Source organism: Mandrillus leucophaeus, unplaced genomic scaffold (assembly GCF_000951045.1).
Source record: "Mandrillus leucophaeus isolate KB7577 unplaced genomic scaffold, Mleu.le_1.0 Scaffold993, whole genome shotgun sequence".
In the NCBI taxonomy this organism is placed as follows: Eukaryota; Metazoa; Chordata; class Mammalia; order Primates; family Cercopithecidae; genus Mandrillus; species Mandrillus leucophaeus.
In genome coordinates, this window is record NW_012110841.1 from 261,198 (window position 1) to 278,266 (window position 17,069).

General features: G+C 59.1%; 2 protein-coding genes across 7 annotated transcripts in view; both read right to left on the reverse strand.

The window, feature by feature from the left end:
• Nucleotides 1–628: 628 nt before the first annotated feature.
• LOC105532903 (uroplakin-3b) lies at nt 629–6,354 on the reverse strand. Of its 4 annotated transcripts, XM_011971237.1 has the most exons (6): nt 5,961–6,354; nt 5,646–5,795; nt 4,829–5,054; nt 3,550–3,629; nt 2,615–2,744; nt 1,247–1,660 (listed from the first exon to the last, which is right to left on the reverse strand). In XM_011971237.1, exons 1-6 carry the CDS (start codon nt 6,043–6,045, stop codon nt 1,501–1,503), a joined length of 831 nt encoding a protein of 276 aa, XP_011826627.1. In that variant the 5' UTR covers nt 6,046–6,354; the 3' UTR covers nt 1,247–1,500. The 4 variants fall into 4 exon arrangements, with proteins under 4 accessions (XP_011826625.1, XP_011826624.1, XP_011826627.1 ...); XM_011971235.1 differs by lacking the exon at nt 3,550–3,629 and having other exon boundaries at nt 629–1,660; XM_011971236.1 differs by having other exon boundaries at nt 5,646–6,331.
• A 4,568-nt stretch (nt 6,355–10,922) lies between these two features.
• Nucleotides 10,923–17,069, reverse strand: part of DTX2 (deltex 2, E3 ubiquitin ligase) — a 46,241-nt gene continuing 40,094 nt past the window's right edge. For all 3 annotated transcript variants that reach the window (XM_011971241.1, XM_011971240.1, XM_011971239.1), the window contains 4 exons: nt 14,437–14,595; nt 13,312–13,473; nt 12,468–12,557; nt 10,923–11,538 (listed from right to left, as the gene is read on the reverse strand). In XM_011971241.1, the coding sequence (XP_011826631.1) occupies nt 11,311–11,538; nt 12,468–12,557; nt 13,312–13,473; nt 14,437–14,595 (639 nt within the window). In that variant the 3' untranslated portion in view covers nt 10,923–11,310. The remainder of the gene's footprint in view (nt 11,539–12,467; nt 12,558–13,311; nt 13,474–14,436; nt 14,596–17,069) is intronic.

Consider the following 17,069-nt stretch of genomic DNA (forward strand, 5'->3'; position numbering starts at 1 on the left):
CCTGAAATGCATGTGTGGATTTTCCTGGGTTATTAGAAGATGGGGGCACCTCAAAGTACAAGCCAGGACAGCAATCAAGGGACAGGCTCCGGGTAATCCCATGGGGCAGAAGCTGAGCAGGGCCCTGGGCTCCCAGTATAAATTTCCTGTCCCGGCAGGGGCACCATTCAGGCCAGGGTGGGCTCCAGACCGCATTTATTCACCTCCAAAGAGGGCTGCAGCCCAAGGGTCACCACCGAGCGCCCTCTGTGGGCAGGGCCTGCAGGCCAGGAGCCGTGGTCACATTAGAGGGCCTGGGAGCGGAGCGCGGCCCAAGGGGGCGTGCGCAGCGGCGGTGGACAGAGTGCAGCGGGAAAGTCACTGAGCCTCAGTTTCTCCATTTAGAAAATCGCGGCGGCTGGGCGGACTGTATGGCACGCAGCGGGCTCTCAGGCGTGACTGCTCATCCCTCTGGCTTGGCGGAAGGAGGCCTAGAGTACTGACCTCCACCGACCCCGCCACGCGGCATCTGCTACCGCCTTGGAGATAGGAGGGGGCAGCGAATAGGAGTGCGCATGCGCACTGTCCGTGAGGCGGCCTGGCTGCGGCTCCCTGGCGCTCCCGAGTGGCGACGACGGGAACCACCGGCCTTATACACAGATGGACACTTGGGGTTCTTCTGCACAGAGGGTCCTTCCAGGTGATGGAGGCTCCTGGGTCCCGGAGAGCCTCCTGGGATGGCAGTCTAAGGGCGTGACAGACCCCCGACAGCAACAGGTCACATCTGGACACGTGGTCATTTCAGGTCTAGAGAAGGCAGCTCCCCAAGGTCAGGACCAGCTATGCCTGAAGCCCCAAGTCTAACACTGTATGTGGCATACAGCAGGTGCTTAATAAATGCTTGAGAGGGTGGATAAGGGCGAGAGCCATCCGTATGCGCAAGAGGGTTGGAGGTGGTGGCCAGAATTGGTAGTCAGATGACCATGGAGAGTCCCACTCTCAGAAAGGTGCTGTGCCCAGGGGCAGTAGGGACACCTCTGAATCCTTACCCTGCCCAGCCACTGATGGGTGGGACAGGGGACAGAGGGCGGCTCAGGTCGCATAGGCCCCGGGATGAGCCCAGCTTCCTGCACTAGGCAAAGCACGGTCCCCTGCAGGCCTCCTCCTGGGGTCTGGAAGCTTGAGGTCAGGGGGGCCTGTCCACACAGCCTCCAGCCTTCCTCAAAGGAGGTCAGGTGAAACAGAGGTGGGGATGGAGGTGGGGACTGGGTGTCCAGTCTGCCCATGACCCTCCCCTAAACCCTCCTGAGTGCAACTTACAGATGTTTGGAGAGGGAGAGAAACCGGAAAGGCAGAGGCAGGGGGGCTGGTGCTGGGATTTCAGGCAGGGTAGGGGGTGTGCTGGCCAGCGGGGAAAGGCAAGCAGCCCTGAGGGGGCCTGTGGGTGCAGAAGCTGGGACTGAGCACCATGCACTCGCTCCCTGCGCCCCACCTCCCCTAGCCCCATGCACAGAGGCCAGGCTAGGGGCTGAGGCTGGGGAGGGGGTCCTGGCCAGGCTCGCAGCCCACTGGCAGTGTGGCAGCCTCGCTGGGCGGGATGTGGTGGGTCATGTAGCGCTTCCCCATGAAGGAGCCGATCCGCAGCTGCTCGGGGGCCTCCTCCGGCCACCACAGGCTGGAGCTGGGCGGGGAGAGGAGAAGGAACAGATGTATGTCCCTGCCATGTGGGGCGGGTGCTGGGTCAGGGCCTGTTCTCTCTCCCTGCTCCCTCACCTGCAGTCTCTCTCTCTCTTTTTTTTTTTTCTTCTTTTTTTGAGATGGAGTCTGGCTCTGTCACCCAGGCTGGAGTGCAGTGGTATAGTCTCGGCTCACTGCAAGCTCCGTCTCCCGAGTTCAAGCGATTCCCCTGCCTTAGCCTCCCAAGTTGCTGGGATGACAGGCTGGCGCCACCACACCCGGCTAATTTTTGTATTTTTAGTAGAGACGGGGTTTCACCATGTTGCCCAGGCTGGTCTTGAACTTTTGGCCTCCCGTGATCCTTCTACCTTGGCCTCCCAAAGTGCTGGGATTACAGGCATGAGCCGCTGCACCCGGCCTCATCCGCAGTCTCTGATCCCTCCTTCCTCCTTTCTAGAACCAATTGGAGGACCACCTCTCCAGGTGGCCACCCTGACTACCCTGGCATCAGCTTACTAAACCACCAGAGGATCCACAGAGAGCAGGTGAGGCCCGGGAGGAGAAGGGCCTTGGCTGAGGACACACTGAAAGACAGGGCCTGGGTGAGGCAGGCCCTCCTGAACCTGTCCCCAGAGGGGCTGCTGGCCCCCATCACTGACCCTCAAGGTGCGAGATACTCAGGGTGGGAATTCCCTGCACAGGCCCTGGGAGGGGCGCTGCCCAGCTTGAAAGCATAGCATCCGGCTGGGCAAGGTGGCTCACGCCTGTAATCCTAACACTTTGGGAGGCCGAGACAGGAGGATCGTTTGAGCCCAGCAGTTCCAGACCAGCTTGGGCAACATAGCAAGTCCCTGTCTCTAAACCCCATGGCATGCCTGGAGGGCTTCCAGACACTCGGACCAGTTCAATGGAAGGGGTTCTGGGTGAGAGAGGGGCCCGAGGGGGTGTCCCCACTCACAAGTGTGCGGTAGAGGCTGCCAAGAAGGCCAAGAGCAGGAGGCCGGTCAGAGAAGAGAGGATGGAGGTAATGACGATCATGCTGCCACTTCGCCGCCCTGGCCAGGTGTCGATGGATCCAGGGGTCTTCCCTGAACACACACCAGCTGCTCAGAGGCTGCCCCTCGACCGCAGGGCTGGCTGTCACCTCCTCCCTTTCTCCCTCCCCACCCATGCTCGTGTAGCCTCAAGGCCTGGCTTTCTCATATCCCGAGGCACCCCCCCGAGCCCAACCCCCCGTCCCAATTCCTCTGTGCTCTGCCAGCCTGGACCACGGCCTCCGCCCTGCTCCTACCTTCTAGGTTGCTCCCACCCACGTGCTTATCCACCGCCCTGCTCCCTGGAGCCCAGCAGTCAAGGCCTTCAGATAACAAGACTTCCACCCCACACCCCCTGACCTCTGAAGCCATCTCCCAGGAGACCCCCACCCAACACCCGGGCCGCGGCACTAGAAACTTCTTGGGCCTGGTACATTCACACTCGCCCCTTGGGGTCTGCTCAGAACTCAAGCTGGCTGCCTCCCCAGCCAGCCCCGACCTGACTCTGACCCCCTCCACATCCTCTTCCTCCCTCCCAGCAGGGGCTGACACAGCCTGACTCCCTATAGCAGTGGGGAGGCTGTCTCTGCCCACAGTGTAGCTGGAGCCCAAGAGTTGGCAAACTCTTGCTGATGGGGGGAGATGGTGCCCCTGCCAACGGGGCTGGCTCAGTGCCCCACGCCCCCAGCATGAGGATCTGTTGGGGGTTGGGCCTGACTTGGACGTGGCCTCCAGGCCCCCAGCCCTGTGGGAGCAGGGGTGCGCCCAGCTCAGCAGAGGGGGACGAGGTGGCCCAGAGAGATGGGTGAGTCCACTGGGGGCAAACAGAAGCCAGGGCGCCCCTCCTGCCCAGCGCTACCTTGGTGGAGAGTGATGGGGTCTGACCACTTGGTCTCGGCCCTGGGTGAGCCCCCGGCGTCCATCAGGAGGAACTTCACGCTGGGGACAGGAGGTGGTGGGGGAGGAGGGGAGAGACTCAGAGGCCAGGACCACCCCGGGCAGGGCCAGGTCCCCCAGCAGCTCCTCTGGGCCCCTCCCACGGATGTGGAGTGGGGGTGCCAGTCAAGAGCAGCAGCCGGTGGCCTGGCCCTGCTCTGAGAATCCCCTGAGATGTCTCCAGCCACTTGGCCTGAGCCACCATCCCCCATCCCCCTGAGCAGTTGCTCTCCAGACACCAGACCCGGGCGGGGATGGTTTAGGGGCCCCAGTTCCTAAATGCCACGAGTCCAAAGTGCAGGTGAAGGTGGCTTAGCAAGGCACATGGGCAGGGGTCCCAGGCCTCCCAGAGGGGCAGCAGTAGCCGGAGGGCGGGGGGCTCAGTCACCAGCAGCCCAAGGACCGAGGGCACTAGGAGCCCCGCAGAGGGGCTCGGTTTGTGTCTTTGCAGGGCTGGGAGCTCTGGAAGGTCTGGGCAGTGGGGAAGGACCTGGCAGGTTGGCACTGAAAAGAGTGGCTGCGGGGGACAGGGCGGGGCGTGGAGCTGGAAGCTGAGCCAGGGTGTGGCGGCGGGGAGGGCAGAGGGTGGACCTGGAGAGTGGGTGAGAGGGCAGAGGGGGGCTGGGTGGAGCGGGGTGCTGTTCCAGCTTCTCCATGCCCTGCCTTCCCGGTTCCCCCCGGGCCTGGTCTTCCTGAGGCCACCCCACCTCGTCCTGTGCCCAGACAGTCCTGACCTGGACACACAGCCTGCTTCCCCATCCCGGCTCCACCCCTACCTTGGCAGGCCACTTGACCTCCTGTGCCTCAGTTTCCTCATCTGTAAGAGCGGGTGAGAGCCACCTCTCTTGCTCCCTGCCTCATATCCACAAGACTGGGTCTGAACTCGGCCCCCGAGTTTCCTGCCAGATCTGCCCGTGGTGGGGGCCAGGGGCCTAGACTTTGGGGAAGCTGCCCCCTCCCACCTTGACTAAGATCCCGCCTCCCCGTGGTGCCCACCCGCTCCTCCTGGGCCTTGCCCGGCCCCAGCTGAGGTGAGCACTGTTGCTGACTCTACAGTGGAAGGAGCTCGGGCTTGCAAAGGGGAGGACAGGGGCCAGAGGACCCCTGGGAATATGGTAGAGAGAGCATCCTTGGTCCCAGCAACGCCTCCTCCCCAAGCACAGCCCCAGTCCCAGGGCCCCGGTGGTGGGGGTACCACCCACCGATACGGTCCAGGGCCAGGGAGGGGCGTGTTGCAGAAGGGCCGCTGATGGCAACCGTGGTCATGGCCCACCCGCAGCACGGGGGCACCTCCACTGCCCACCAGGGGGTCGTCACAGGGCAGCCGGTCCAGAGACAGGGGCAGGGTCATGTAGTGGCCGTCGGTCAGCAGCTGTGGGGAGGCCGGGATGTTAGCCAGTGTCTCTGGGTTCTGGAAGCTCCTGGAGGCTGCAATATGAGAGAACAGATGGGGGTAGGAGGGGAGAGACCAGCTTTGTGCTTATGAGCCAGGGTTCTGTGTTCACCCACCCTCCAGCCCTGACCCCCCATGCCACCTCCTCCCTCAGGACCCCCAGAGATAGTCCAGATCCACAGTTGACTTTGTTACCCCTGAAGGAGAGCTTCCCTCTGGCCTTCTGTCCTCACCCAGAGCCAGGAGTGGGGAGCAGCGGGCGGTCCCAACCTTCCCAGCCCCAGCCCCATCGCAGTGCACCAGCCCTGCCCCCCACGAAGCCACATCCTGCCAGGTCGCAGCCTCGGTTTTCCGTCCAAAGGAAGAACTACTTGGATTCAGAGAAAGGGCTGCAGAGCTGTTGACAAACCCGCCACTTAAACAACTCCCAGGATTTGGTGCTCACTATGTGTGTATTTTTCAATACACATACCACCCCTTTGGATAAAGCCCCATTCATCCACACCTATCTCCCAAAGGCCCCACAAGGGCTCAGTCATTGAAGGCGCTTGCTGGTGAGGGGCTCCTAGGGCCCACCACTCTCCTCGGCCGCCACCATCACCCAGGCCCCACAGCTGTCCCCGCACCATTGCTGAAGGCCACCACGAGCCAGACGGTGTCGCTGGCGCTGGCATGCCCGTCAAAGACACAGCGCGGCTGCTCCAGGGAGAAGGTGGTGGCTGTGACCTTCCCTTCCAGGTCCCAGGCTGTTATCTGAGGCGTGTAGGGCACCAGCTCTGTGGCCACGGGGGACAGAAGGTGAGCCACGGAGACGGGCTTGGGGGTCCCTGGGGCTGCCTCTCCCAGTCGGAGGCGGGTGGGCGCCCAGGGTCCAATCACTCCCGCAGGGCCCCCAGCCCCTTGGGTCTGGCTGGACGCGTCCATCCAGGACCTCCACTCACCCAGGCTCAGGCTGGGCCGGAGACAGTTCAGTGCCATGAGGAGCATGTGCAGCCCTAGGAGAGGCTGCCCCCGGGGGAGACCCATGACAGGTGCCAGCACCCAGGAGGCTCAGGGGCTGGTCTGGCTGCCTTGGGCTGCACCCCACCCCCAGCAGCTTGGCCCTGGAGAAGCTGGTTAATCAGGCTGCCCCAGGGGCTGGAAAGACCTGCAAATGTAAGCGCACCCCACCCCCTTCCTCCCAGTCCAGCCCCCAGCAGGGAGGAGCTGGGGGCGGTTCTGGAGGGAGGCAGGCCAGTGCCCAACCCCACTGCCAGGGCCGAGGGAGAGGGACCACTGGATCCCCGGATGCCAGCCAGGCCTTCCCGGAGCCTGGATTGGGGCCCCTCCCAGTCTCTCGGCCCTGGGGAGGAGGGTCTGGCTTTTGGAAACTTGGGCTCAGGACCACATGCTTGAGATTCCTGCGCCCCAGGTGCCAGGAGCCTCCCTCTGGCCGTCTGTCCCCACCCAGAGTCAGAAGTGGGGAGTAGCAGGCACCCTCAACCTGCCCAGCCCCAGCCCCATCACAGCGCGCTGACCCTGCCCCCGACGAGGCCACATCCTCCCAGGTCACATCCTTGATTCCCCATCCAAAGGAAGAACAACTTGGATTCAGAGAAAGGGCTGCAGAGCCCTTGACAGTTGACAAACCCGCCACTTACGCTACTCCCGGGACTTGGCGCCATGTGTGTATTTTTCACATATATAACCACATACCTTCACAGCTCAGTGGCTTAAATAGATATATGTCACCCAGGGAGGGCAGTGGTGAGAGCACAGCTAACTGGAGCCTCAAACTCCCAGGTTCAAGTAATCCTCCAATCTCAGTCTCCCCAGTAGCTGGAACCACAGGCATGCAACACCATGCCCTGGCTAATTTATTTATTTTTTAAAATTTTATTTAATTAATTAATTTTTTTTTTTAAGATGGAGTCTCCTCTGTCGCCCAGGCTGGAGTGCAGTGGTGTGATCTGGGCTCACTGCAACCTCTGCCTCCCGGGTTCAAGCGATTCTCCTGCTTCAGCCTCTCGAGTAGCGGGAATACAGGCACATGCCACCAGGGCCAGCTAACTTTTGTATTTTAGTAGAGACAGGGTTTCACCATGTTGGCTTGGCTGCTCTCAAACTCCTGATCTCAAGTGATCCGCCTGTCTCAGCCTCCCAAAGTGCTGGGATTACAGGCGTGTGCCACCGTGCCTGGCACCCCCGCCAATTTTTTTTTTTTTTGAGACGGAGTTTTCACTCTTGTTGCCCAGGCTGGCTGGAGTACAATGGCCCGGTCTTGGCTCACTGCAACCTCCACCTCCTGGGTTCAAGCGATTCTCCTGCCTCAGCCTCCTGAGTAGCTGTGATTATAGGCATGTGCCGCCACATCTGGCTAATTTTGTATTTTTAGTAGAGATAGGGTTTCTCCATGTTGGTCGAACTCCCGACAGAGTCTCACCCTGTCGCCCGACTATTTTTTTTGTATTTTTAGTACAGATGGGGTTTCACTGTGTTAGCCAGGATGGTCTTGATCTGACCTCGCGATCTGCCCGCCTCGGCCTCCCAAAGTGCTGGGATTACAGGTATGAACCACTGCGCCCGGCCTGTGTCTGGCTTCTTTTACTTTTTCAAGGTTCCTCCTTGACTGTGATTGCTTCATTCCTTTTCACAGTTGAGTAATATTCCATCCTGTGAACGTGTCGCACTTTGATTCATCAGTGGATGCATAATTTGGTTTTTTCCTCTTTGGGGCTATTGTAAATAATGCTGCCATGAGCATCTGTGTGCAGGCTTCTGTGGGGACATTTTCAATGCTCTTGAGTACGTACCTAGGAGCGGAACTGCGGTCACACGCTAATGCTCCTTTCAGAGGTTCCGTTTGCCGAAGTGGCTGCATTTTACATTCCCAGTAGCAGTGGATGAGGGTCTCATTTCTTGACATCCTCTCCAACATTGCTTTATTTTTGTTTCAGTATAGCCATCATAATGGGTGTAGTGTGGCATCTCATGGTTTTTATATTTTATTTTTGAGACGGTGTCTTTTTCTGTTGCCAGGCTGGAGTACGGTGTGGCATGATCTCGGCTCACTGCAACCTCCGCCTCTCGGGTTCAAGCAGTTCTCCCGCTTCAGCCTCCCGAGTAGCTGGGATTACAGGTGCTATCACCACACCCAGCTAATTTTTTATATTTTTGGTAGAGACACAGTTTCATCATGTTGTCCAGGCTGGTCTTGAACTCCTGACCTCAAGCGATCCACCCACCTCGGCCTCCCAAAGTGCTAGGATTACAGGCGTGATTCACTGTGCCCAACCTGGCCCTTTATCTTCTTCAGAGGAACATCTATTCTAGTTCTTTGCCCATTTTTAAATTGGGTTGTCTTTTTGTTGAGGTTTTCTCATTTTTTGTTTGTTTTTGTTTTTGAGACAGGGTCCAGGCTGGAGTGCAGAGGCATAATCTCGGCTCACTGCAACCTCTGCCTCCTGGGTTCAAGCAATTCTCCTGACTCAGCCTCCAAGCAGCTGGAAGTATAGGTGCCCACCAACACGCCCAGCTAATTTTTGTATTTTTAGTAGAGACGGGGTTTCACCATGTTGGCCAGGATGGTCTCGAACTCCTGACCTCAGGTGATCCGCCTACCTTGGCCTTACAAAGTGCTGGGACTACAGGCATAGGCCACTGCACCCAACCTATTGCTGAGTTCTAAGGGTTCTTTATATATTCTGGATACTAGATCCTTATCAGGAATGCGATTTGAAAATATTTTCTCCCATCCTCATCCTCAGAATCCTTTCAAGGAGAAGCATCCAAGGCTCAGGCACCCACCCCAACTCCTGCACTCACAGGCAGTGTGAGTACAGAGTCTCAAATGTGGAACCAGGCCAGGCACAGTGGTTCACGCCTGTAATCCCAGCACTTTGGTAGGCCAAGGCGGGAGGATCACCTGAGGTTAGGAGTTCAAGACCAGCCTGGCCAACACGGTGAAACCCTGTTTCTACTAAAAATACAAAAATTAGCTGGGCGTGGTCGTGGGTGTCTGTAGTCTCAGCTACTCAGGAGGCTGAGGCAGGAGAATCGCTTGAACCCGGAAGGTGGAGGTTGCAATGAGCCGTGATCGCGCCACTGCGCTCCAGCCTGAGCGACAGAGCGAGGTTCCGTCTCAAGAACAACCAACCAATCAAATGTGGAACCAAACAAGTTTGGGGTCCAGCTACGCTGGGGTCTTCTAGGGAGGCCTCAGTACCCTTTTTTCCCTGGACCATGTTACCATTAGGCATAGTGCCCTGGGCCCACACTGTTTATAAGAGCCCACATACATTCTTTTTTTTTTTGAGACAAAGTCTCGCTCTGTCACCCAGGCTGGAATGCAGTGGTTGGATCTCAGCTCACTGCAAGCTCCGCCTCCTGGGTTCACACTATTCTCCTGCCTCAGCCTCCCGAGCAGCTGGGACTACAGGCGCCCGCCACCTCGCCTGGCTAATTTTTCCACCTCGCCTGGCTAATTTTTCGTATCTTTTAGTAGAGATGGGGTTTCACCGTGTTAGCCAGGATGATCTCGATCTCCTGACCTCGTGATCCACCCGCCTCAGCCTCCCAAAGTGCTGGGATTACAGGCGTGAGCCACCTCGCCCGGCCGAGCCCACATACATTTTTAATTTCTGTTAAAATCAGAAGGGAGAAAAATGAACCTTTAGGTGAGAGAAAATCCTCTAGTATACATTAATATATTCATCTTTATACCAACATGTTGTAAAATAGATTTTTTAACAGAGAAATGGGCTCGCCAAGGCCAAAGTGCCTCTGCTTCCCACAGCCAGGAACGAGGTGGCCCTGCCGTCCCTCTCTGGTCCCAGGCCCAAAGTCCTCCTCCCGGACAGAAGGCACGATCTTGACTGGGGATATCTGATCCAAATTCCAAGAGGGTCAACAATTAGAACTTTTACAATGGTGTCAGATCAACCCTGGCCTGGATTCCACCTACCTAGCCAAGCATTCAATCTGTCTTTTTATTATTGCTATTTTACAGACGGGATCTTGCTCTGTTGCCCTGGCTGCAGTGCAGTGGTGCAATCAGAGCTCACTGCAGCCTTGAACTCCTGGGTTCAAGCCATCCTCCCACCTCAGCCTTCCGACAGCTGGGACTACAGGCAGGTGCCAGCATGCCCGGCTTATTTTTTTTTTTGAGATGGAGTCTCGCTCTGTGGCTCAGGCTGGAGTGCAGTGGCATGATCTCGGCTCACTGCAACCTCCACCTCCTGGGTTCAAGCGATTCTCCTGCCTCAGCCTCCTGAGTAGCTGGGATTACAGGAGCACGCCATCACGCCTTTTTGTATTTTTAGTAGAGACGGTGTTTTGCCATGTTGGCTAGGCTGGTCTCAAATTCCTGACCTCAGGTGATCCACCTGTCTCGGCCTCCCAAACTGCTAGGATTAGAAGCGTGACCCACAGCACCCAGCCTAACTTTTTTTTAGAGATGAGGTCTTGCAATTTTGCTCAGGCTGGTCTCAAACTTCTGGACTAAAGTGAGCCTCCTGTCTTGACCTCCTGAGCAGCTGGGATAACAGGCATGCGTCACCATCTCTGGTTCAAGTCATTGCACCTTTGAACCTGTGTCCACATCAGTAAAACAGACAGCAGCTCCAATCCTAAGTGAATGGCATTTTGTGAACCACAACCCCAGGGCCACAAAGGTGACAGCTGGTGCTCTGGGGTGACAGCCCCTGGCACAGCAGGGTGATCAGTGTGGGGCATGTGGAGGCGGCATAGTCCAGTACCATAGGCTTCTCCACGCCTCGCTGTGGCCTGTTCTTCAGTAATCAAATGGGAGCTGATGAGCCCATGGGACCTCCTCCTGCTCTGATGCAGGAAGTGTGGGGGGGCACGCGTGCACACACACACGCGTGCACACACACGTACTCATGGACACACCCAGGACCTGCTGACTTTGGCTATAGAACATTTATTGCAAACAAAATTGAGGTAAAAGAAGCTGACCCAGAACCCACGCCCGTCCAGGCTGGGGAAGTCTCTAGTTGCCCCACGCCAGGCCCCGAGCACCGCAGGCCCGAAGCAGCGCCCAGAGGACAGACGGGCCCTGCGCACTGAGGTAGCTGCATCTTAAGCCCCCATGAGTACAACTGCCCAGGGCTGCCCAATTCCTGGAGGGGAGGAAGGAGAGGCAGGCAGGGGGAGCCCCAGCTTCAGGTGGGGCACACCCCACACCCCCAAAAAACCTCCCAGCCTCTCGGGCTGGGCACTTCCTGCCTGGCCACCCAGCCAGCCATGGGGCAGCGGGGTGGCCACCAGAGGCGGGTGTGCTAGGGCACAAGGTCACTGCTGCTCCAGACAGTCCTCGGTCACCCCCTGGGCGGCCAGCTCAGCCAGCACGTTCTGCAGGTAGTTGGGGTCGGGGTAGCCATGGCCCGTAACGTTGCGGTCCATCTCTGTCTTGTGGTGGATCTCGTTCCACACCACAGTGTCCGTCTCACCCGTGGTGCTGGACGTGCCCACTGTAAAGATGAGCCGCCTCTTCCAGGCCACCTTCAGGAGCTCTAGGACCTGCCCGGGGAGGAGGAGGGGGAAGAGGAGGGAGGGAACGCAGAGTGAGAGGGGCTCAGTGAGCAGGCACAGGCTGGCACCATGTTCTTCCCATCCCAGCCTCTCCCGGGTGACCTCATCCACTCCCTGGCACTCACCCCATCTGCAGGGACCCCAAAACTGCCCACTGGACAGTACGTTAGGATCCCACAGAAGCCTGGGCTCCAGCCCACCCTGCCTCGGTAGGCTGCCATCGTTTGGTCCTGATGCCCAGGCACCATGCACAAGTCCTCCCTGCTTCCAGAGCCGGTGCTGGACGAGCGCCTGCCCATCCACCCTCCCTGGTGGAATCCAGGCCTCCCTGCCCTCTCCTCACCTCCAGCTCCGCCATTTCGAGCCCATTCTCACACGGCCAGAGGAGCTTTTCCAAAGCTCCATCAGCAGCTCCACCACTGTGGCTTCCCTGGGTGCTCAGAACCAGCTCTACCCCTGGGGCTGGCCTGGGGGATGGCCCTGCCTTCACGCCCTCACCACGGGCTCCCACCCTCCTCACCAGCTGTCCTGCCTGCCTGGAAGGCTCATCCCCAGCCTTCTCTGCAGTCGCAAAGTCCCTATTCAGGTCTCAGGGCAGACACGACTGCTCCAGCCTTCCTTGGTCACCTGGTCTAACACAGCCCCCGGTCCCTCCCTGTCACACTCTGATTCTCAGGAGCTCCTGACCCCACCCAGCAGGGTGCTGGAAGGCGATGGCCTCTCCTCCTCCCTTGAGGCTCTGTGAGGTCCAGGCTGCCCTCCCTGTACCTACAGCAGGTCCCCAGAAAAGAGCAGCAGACACCCAGCCAGGCCTCAGCCTCTGTCCTCCACTGCAGTAGTAGAGCCCAGTGTGGCGTCTGGCCTCCCGCTACGTGGTCAGGGCCCTGTTCACCCCCGGGGCGCGTAGTGGCACTTACCTTGCGGCCCTGGGCATTGTCTGGAAGGTAGCACTGGCGGGGAAACCCTCTGGCAGTGAACGGCTTTCCGGGATTGGGGTGCTCAGGGCCCTGCAGGGGGAACAGACACCAGGATAGGGTGCTCCAAAAGCCTGCACAGGGACAGGCCCCTGCACTGCTCCAGCCTCTCCCCGGTTCCGAGATGCCAGCTCCGAATGTTCCTAATTTCCCTGTGAGCTGCGGAGAAGTGGAGGGAAACCAGGGAAAGGCTCACGGTTCAATAAGACAAAAAGACCACTCCATCCACCACAGGTGGACCTTGACTGGTACCCGCTGCCCCGTTATCTTCCCACCCTGCCCCAGACCCTGCCATCCACCCTCTGCCCAAGACGGGAGACTGAAAGGGCCAGGGCCCGTCTGGTTCTCCTCAGGGATTCTGGGGCCTTGTGCCTGGGCTCCTGACACCCACACACCTGGCCCCGCCACTCCCAACCCAAGGTTCCTCGATGCACACCCTGCTGTGGCCCTGCTTCTCCAGCCCCTCTGCAGAGTTCCTCCCACTGAACTGCCTGCCCTTCTGTCCAGAACAAGTCTAGCTAAGATGGCTCCTCCTCCAGGAAGGCTTCCCTGGTTCGGGAAAGAGTGGAGGGCCAGCTCTCTGCTGCCACAGCCCTAAGAGCTTGCCCCAAGTCCCGGCACTGCCTCCCCATTCCTGGCCCTCCATGGCCCTGGCCTTAGGAGACCTGGGGGCCTGAGCTTGGCCACATGGGCATCCTCAGCCTTGATCCAGGGGCAGACTGCTGGGACGTGGGTGGGTGGGGGAAGAGGACTGGCCGGGAGTGGGGACTTCAGGAAGGCCCCTCACCTGGATGCCATGGGGAATGTTGTAAACTATGAGGATGGTCCCGCAGTCCTCGTGGCCGGGGAGCGACATCTGGAACCGTAATACCTCCATCTTTCCCTGGGGCTGGGTCCCCGTCTTCTCTCCATAGATGGTTTTGCAGGAGGGACACTGCAGACTTCCATCCTGAGAGAGGCAGACGCGACCCACTGAGCTGGCTGTCTGAGAGCACCCAAGACCGTCACCTCCACCGTCAGATGGTAAAGGGCCCCGGGAACGGGCTGGCCGCCATCCCAGGGAGTTGCTGGCAGCCTCCCGCCTGGAAACTGGCTTCCAACAGCTTCCCTGGAAAGCTTTGTTTTGCACCAGCAACTCATGATGCCGTTGTCGTTAAAGGAGCATGCTGTCAGGAGACAGGCGGTGAGCGGGAAAACTCGGATCCTGAGCAGAAGTCTCCACAGGTGAAGCGCGTTTGAAGTCTGACAGACAGCCTTGCTGGGGATAGACACTGGGCTCTATCCTGACCTGCGGAGCTGGGCCCTGGCTGCCCAGGACGGCAGACACTAGGGAAGGCCAAGCCAGGCTCTGACGCGCCACATGACTTGGTTCTCTAAGCCTCCAAACTCTGCCCATCCTGCCTGAAGGCCGCTGCAGGGACAGCAGCCGGGGGTCGGCTTGGGTGTGGCTCTTCACGTGTAGGCTGCTGTGAGACCCAGGGTCAGCCCTGCCTCGTGGCCTGGCTCCCACCTCCCAGTAGGGCGACCCTGCTCTGCGCCTCTCCCTCATGGGCACTGTGCTGACCGCACAGGGTCGCTGTAAGGAAGAAGGGAGACAGCGTGTGCAGCGCTGACAAGTGGCCGAGGGGGAGGCGGTGCCCTGAGGCTTGGAGAAGCCCACAATCTCCTCAGGCCTGGTTGGAGGGGTGGAGGGAACCAGCCCCATTGGTCCCCCTTTCTAAAGTGTGGGGCAGGCCTGGGAGAGCCGGCCAGGCCTTTGGAAAGGTCTTCAAGCTGGCCCCACGCCCGGCACCATCTTTTGCAGAGGCCCATCCCCGCAGCCACCCCCAGAACCCTCCCGCCTCTGCAGGTGTGGACAGCTCAGGACTGTGGGGGCAGGCCACCCGCCTCCACCCCAGGCCAGTGGGGGCACCTTGTTGCCATTGCAGTACATGGCCAGCAGGCACAGCAGGTGGAAGGCGTGACTGCACTTGGTGAGGCGGCCCACAGCCAGGGGCCCGATGGCCTTGCTGTCAGTCACGTCGCTGTACCCAGATGCTGCGGACAGCTTCTCCATGCAGATGATGCAGTCCTGGAGGAGACCAAACACAGGTCATGCTCGCCAACAGTGGGCTGGGCTGACGAGGGCCAGTCTTGGAAAAAGAGGCTTTCATGTGCTGAAATGCTGGAAGTATGGTCAAAGTCAATTCCAAGACCAGGCTCAGTGGCTCAGCCCTGTAATTCCAGCACTCTGGGAGGCCGATCACCTGAGGTCAGGAATGTGAGGCCAGCCTGGCCAACATGGGAAAACTCCATGTCTACTAAGAATACAAAAATTAGCCAGGCGTGTTGGTGGGCGCCTATAATCCCAGCTACTCGGGAGGCTGAGGCAAGAAAATTGCTTGAACTCAGGAGGCAGAGGTTGCAGAGCTGAGACTGTTCCACTGCACTCCAGCCTGGGCGACAGAGTGAGACTCCATCTCAGGAAAAAAAAAAATCGTCCATTCCACAGGCTGGAAACACAGGTGAGTCACCGGGACCTGTGCCCTTAAAGAGCTTAACAGCAGCACAGGCCTGACATGACAGCAGGAGTCACCAAATGGGGAGGATGGACAGGGCAGGATCCTGGGGGAGGCCCTCGGAGTGGGGTCGTACAAGGGAGACAGGAATTGCCAGATGGACAAGCACGGAGCGGGCACCTGGGAAGAGGGAGGAGGATGTTTTGAATGAGGAGCCAGCACATGGGCACTAAAGCTGGCAGGGGGGGAGCGGGGAGCAGGAGATGAGACAGGATCAGGGAGAGGCGGGCCCTCGGAGTTCTGGCTGCCACACTCAGGGGCTGGGGCTGTGTGCGAGTTGGAGATCCTGCTGGGGGTTCCAGGCAGGGAGTGCTCCCATGATCTGAGCTACATGCCGGCTGTGCAGACGGCAGCTTGGAGAGGAGGAGCCTGGGGTGAAACGGCCCAGTCATACCAGATGGGCACCAGAGCGGAGACAGAGCTAAGCACTGGGCAGGAGGGAATGCGGCAAGGGCTTGTTGAAGGGGTGGGACGCATGAGGAGGACTTTGAGGCTCCTGTCCAAAGCTTTACTTACCAGATTTTTTTCGTGGACTCAACTGACTGGAGAGAGACATAAGTGAAGAGTCCCTGGGTACTGGGGCTCCTGGCCTTTCACCCGTTCCCCAGTATCTGAAGGTCTCTGGGTACTGGTACTCCTGGCCATTCACCCGCCCCCCAGTATCTGAAGAGTGCCTGGGTACTGGTACTCCTAGCCATTCACCCTACCCCCCCAACAGTATCTCCAGGGTTCCCCACTAAAATCGGGGGAAAGGGGTGCCGCAGCCCCCAAAACGTGGCTCAGCAGAGGTTCAGGTTCTATGGAAGAGCAACAGGAGTCTGACTGGTCCCATTCATTACAGGAGGCCAGGAGGACAGGGCTGCAGTGAGCTGTGATCACACCACTGCACTGAGCCTGGGCGACAGTGCGTGCCCCTGTCTTTAAGAATAAAAAAATTATAGGAACCTTAACCAGCTCTCCCAACAGCTGGAGGGGCAGGGCAGCCACCTGGACGAGGCCACCTCACTTCTACACCAGCATCCGCACGGCGGAGAGTGGGGCAGGCTGGCCCATCCCTGGTCTCCGGGATTCCTGCTCCCAGGACGGCCATCAGGCTACAGAGAGGCCAGGGCCGGAAGAGGAGGGACTTTGCTCAGGACCACAGCTCCTTAAGTGCAAAGCTCAGATCATAACGATATGGGTCTCAGGAGGCTGGGAGATGAAACCAACGGGGCTGGAGCAAGGTCCTGGCACTCAGAGGCACCTGGGAAGCACCCTTCAAGCGAGAAGGGGCAGATGTCCTTTCTATCTGGAGTTGTCTGCAAACAGAAACAAAGGCAGCCCAGCTCCCAAGACACAAACCTCATCTGGGGGCACTTGCAGCTCTTCCGTGTAGTTTTTTATGACCTGCTCTGGCTGTGGCTCTGGCTTCGGGGTCCCTCCTAGAAGAGAGAAGTACATAAGCAGCATCCTGAGGAACACAGGCTGGAGAGGAGGCCAGAGGGCAACGAAGGCAAAGGAAAGGTCCAAGCTGCCAGGAGGAAATGCGAGAGGGTCCCAGACAGGGAGGCCAGTGTGCAGGACGAGAGAGCTCAGCGCCAGGTACAGAGCCCCGAGCTCTGCCGGGCACCAGTCCCACCGTCCAGGGACCTGGCTCAGCCGCAGGAGCCCTAGAGGATGCAGAAGAGCAGAAACAGCAGCACAGTCTCCTGGGAGCTGCAACCCCACGCACATTCAGAGAGGAAATCGAAACAGGCGCTACTGAGGCTGCGCAGAAGAGTCAGACAGCAGCTTCTGCACAAACTACTCCAGCGGGCGTTGTGGCAGCACGATTTGATTCAACTCGCATTACCCTGGCATGAACATCGCGGGGAGAAGGGAGTCTGGGGCCCAGCACGTACGGGCAGCTGCACACACGCCGACTGCTGCACCGATACTGTTCCGGGAAACGCCTGCCACTGACTGGGAGGGTCTGTCACGTGCCGATTAGCTCCTAAGTCCAGCCACT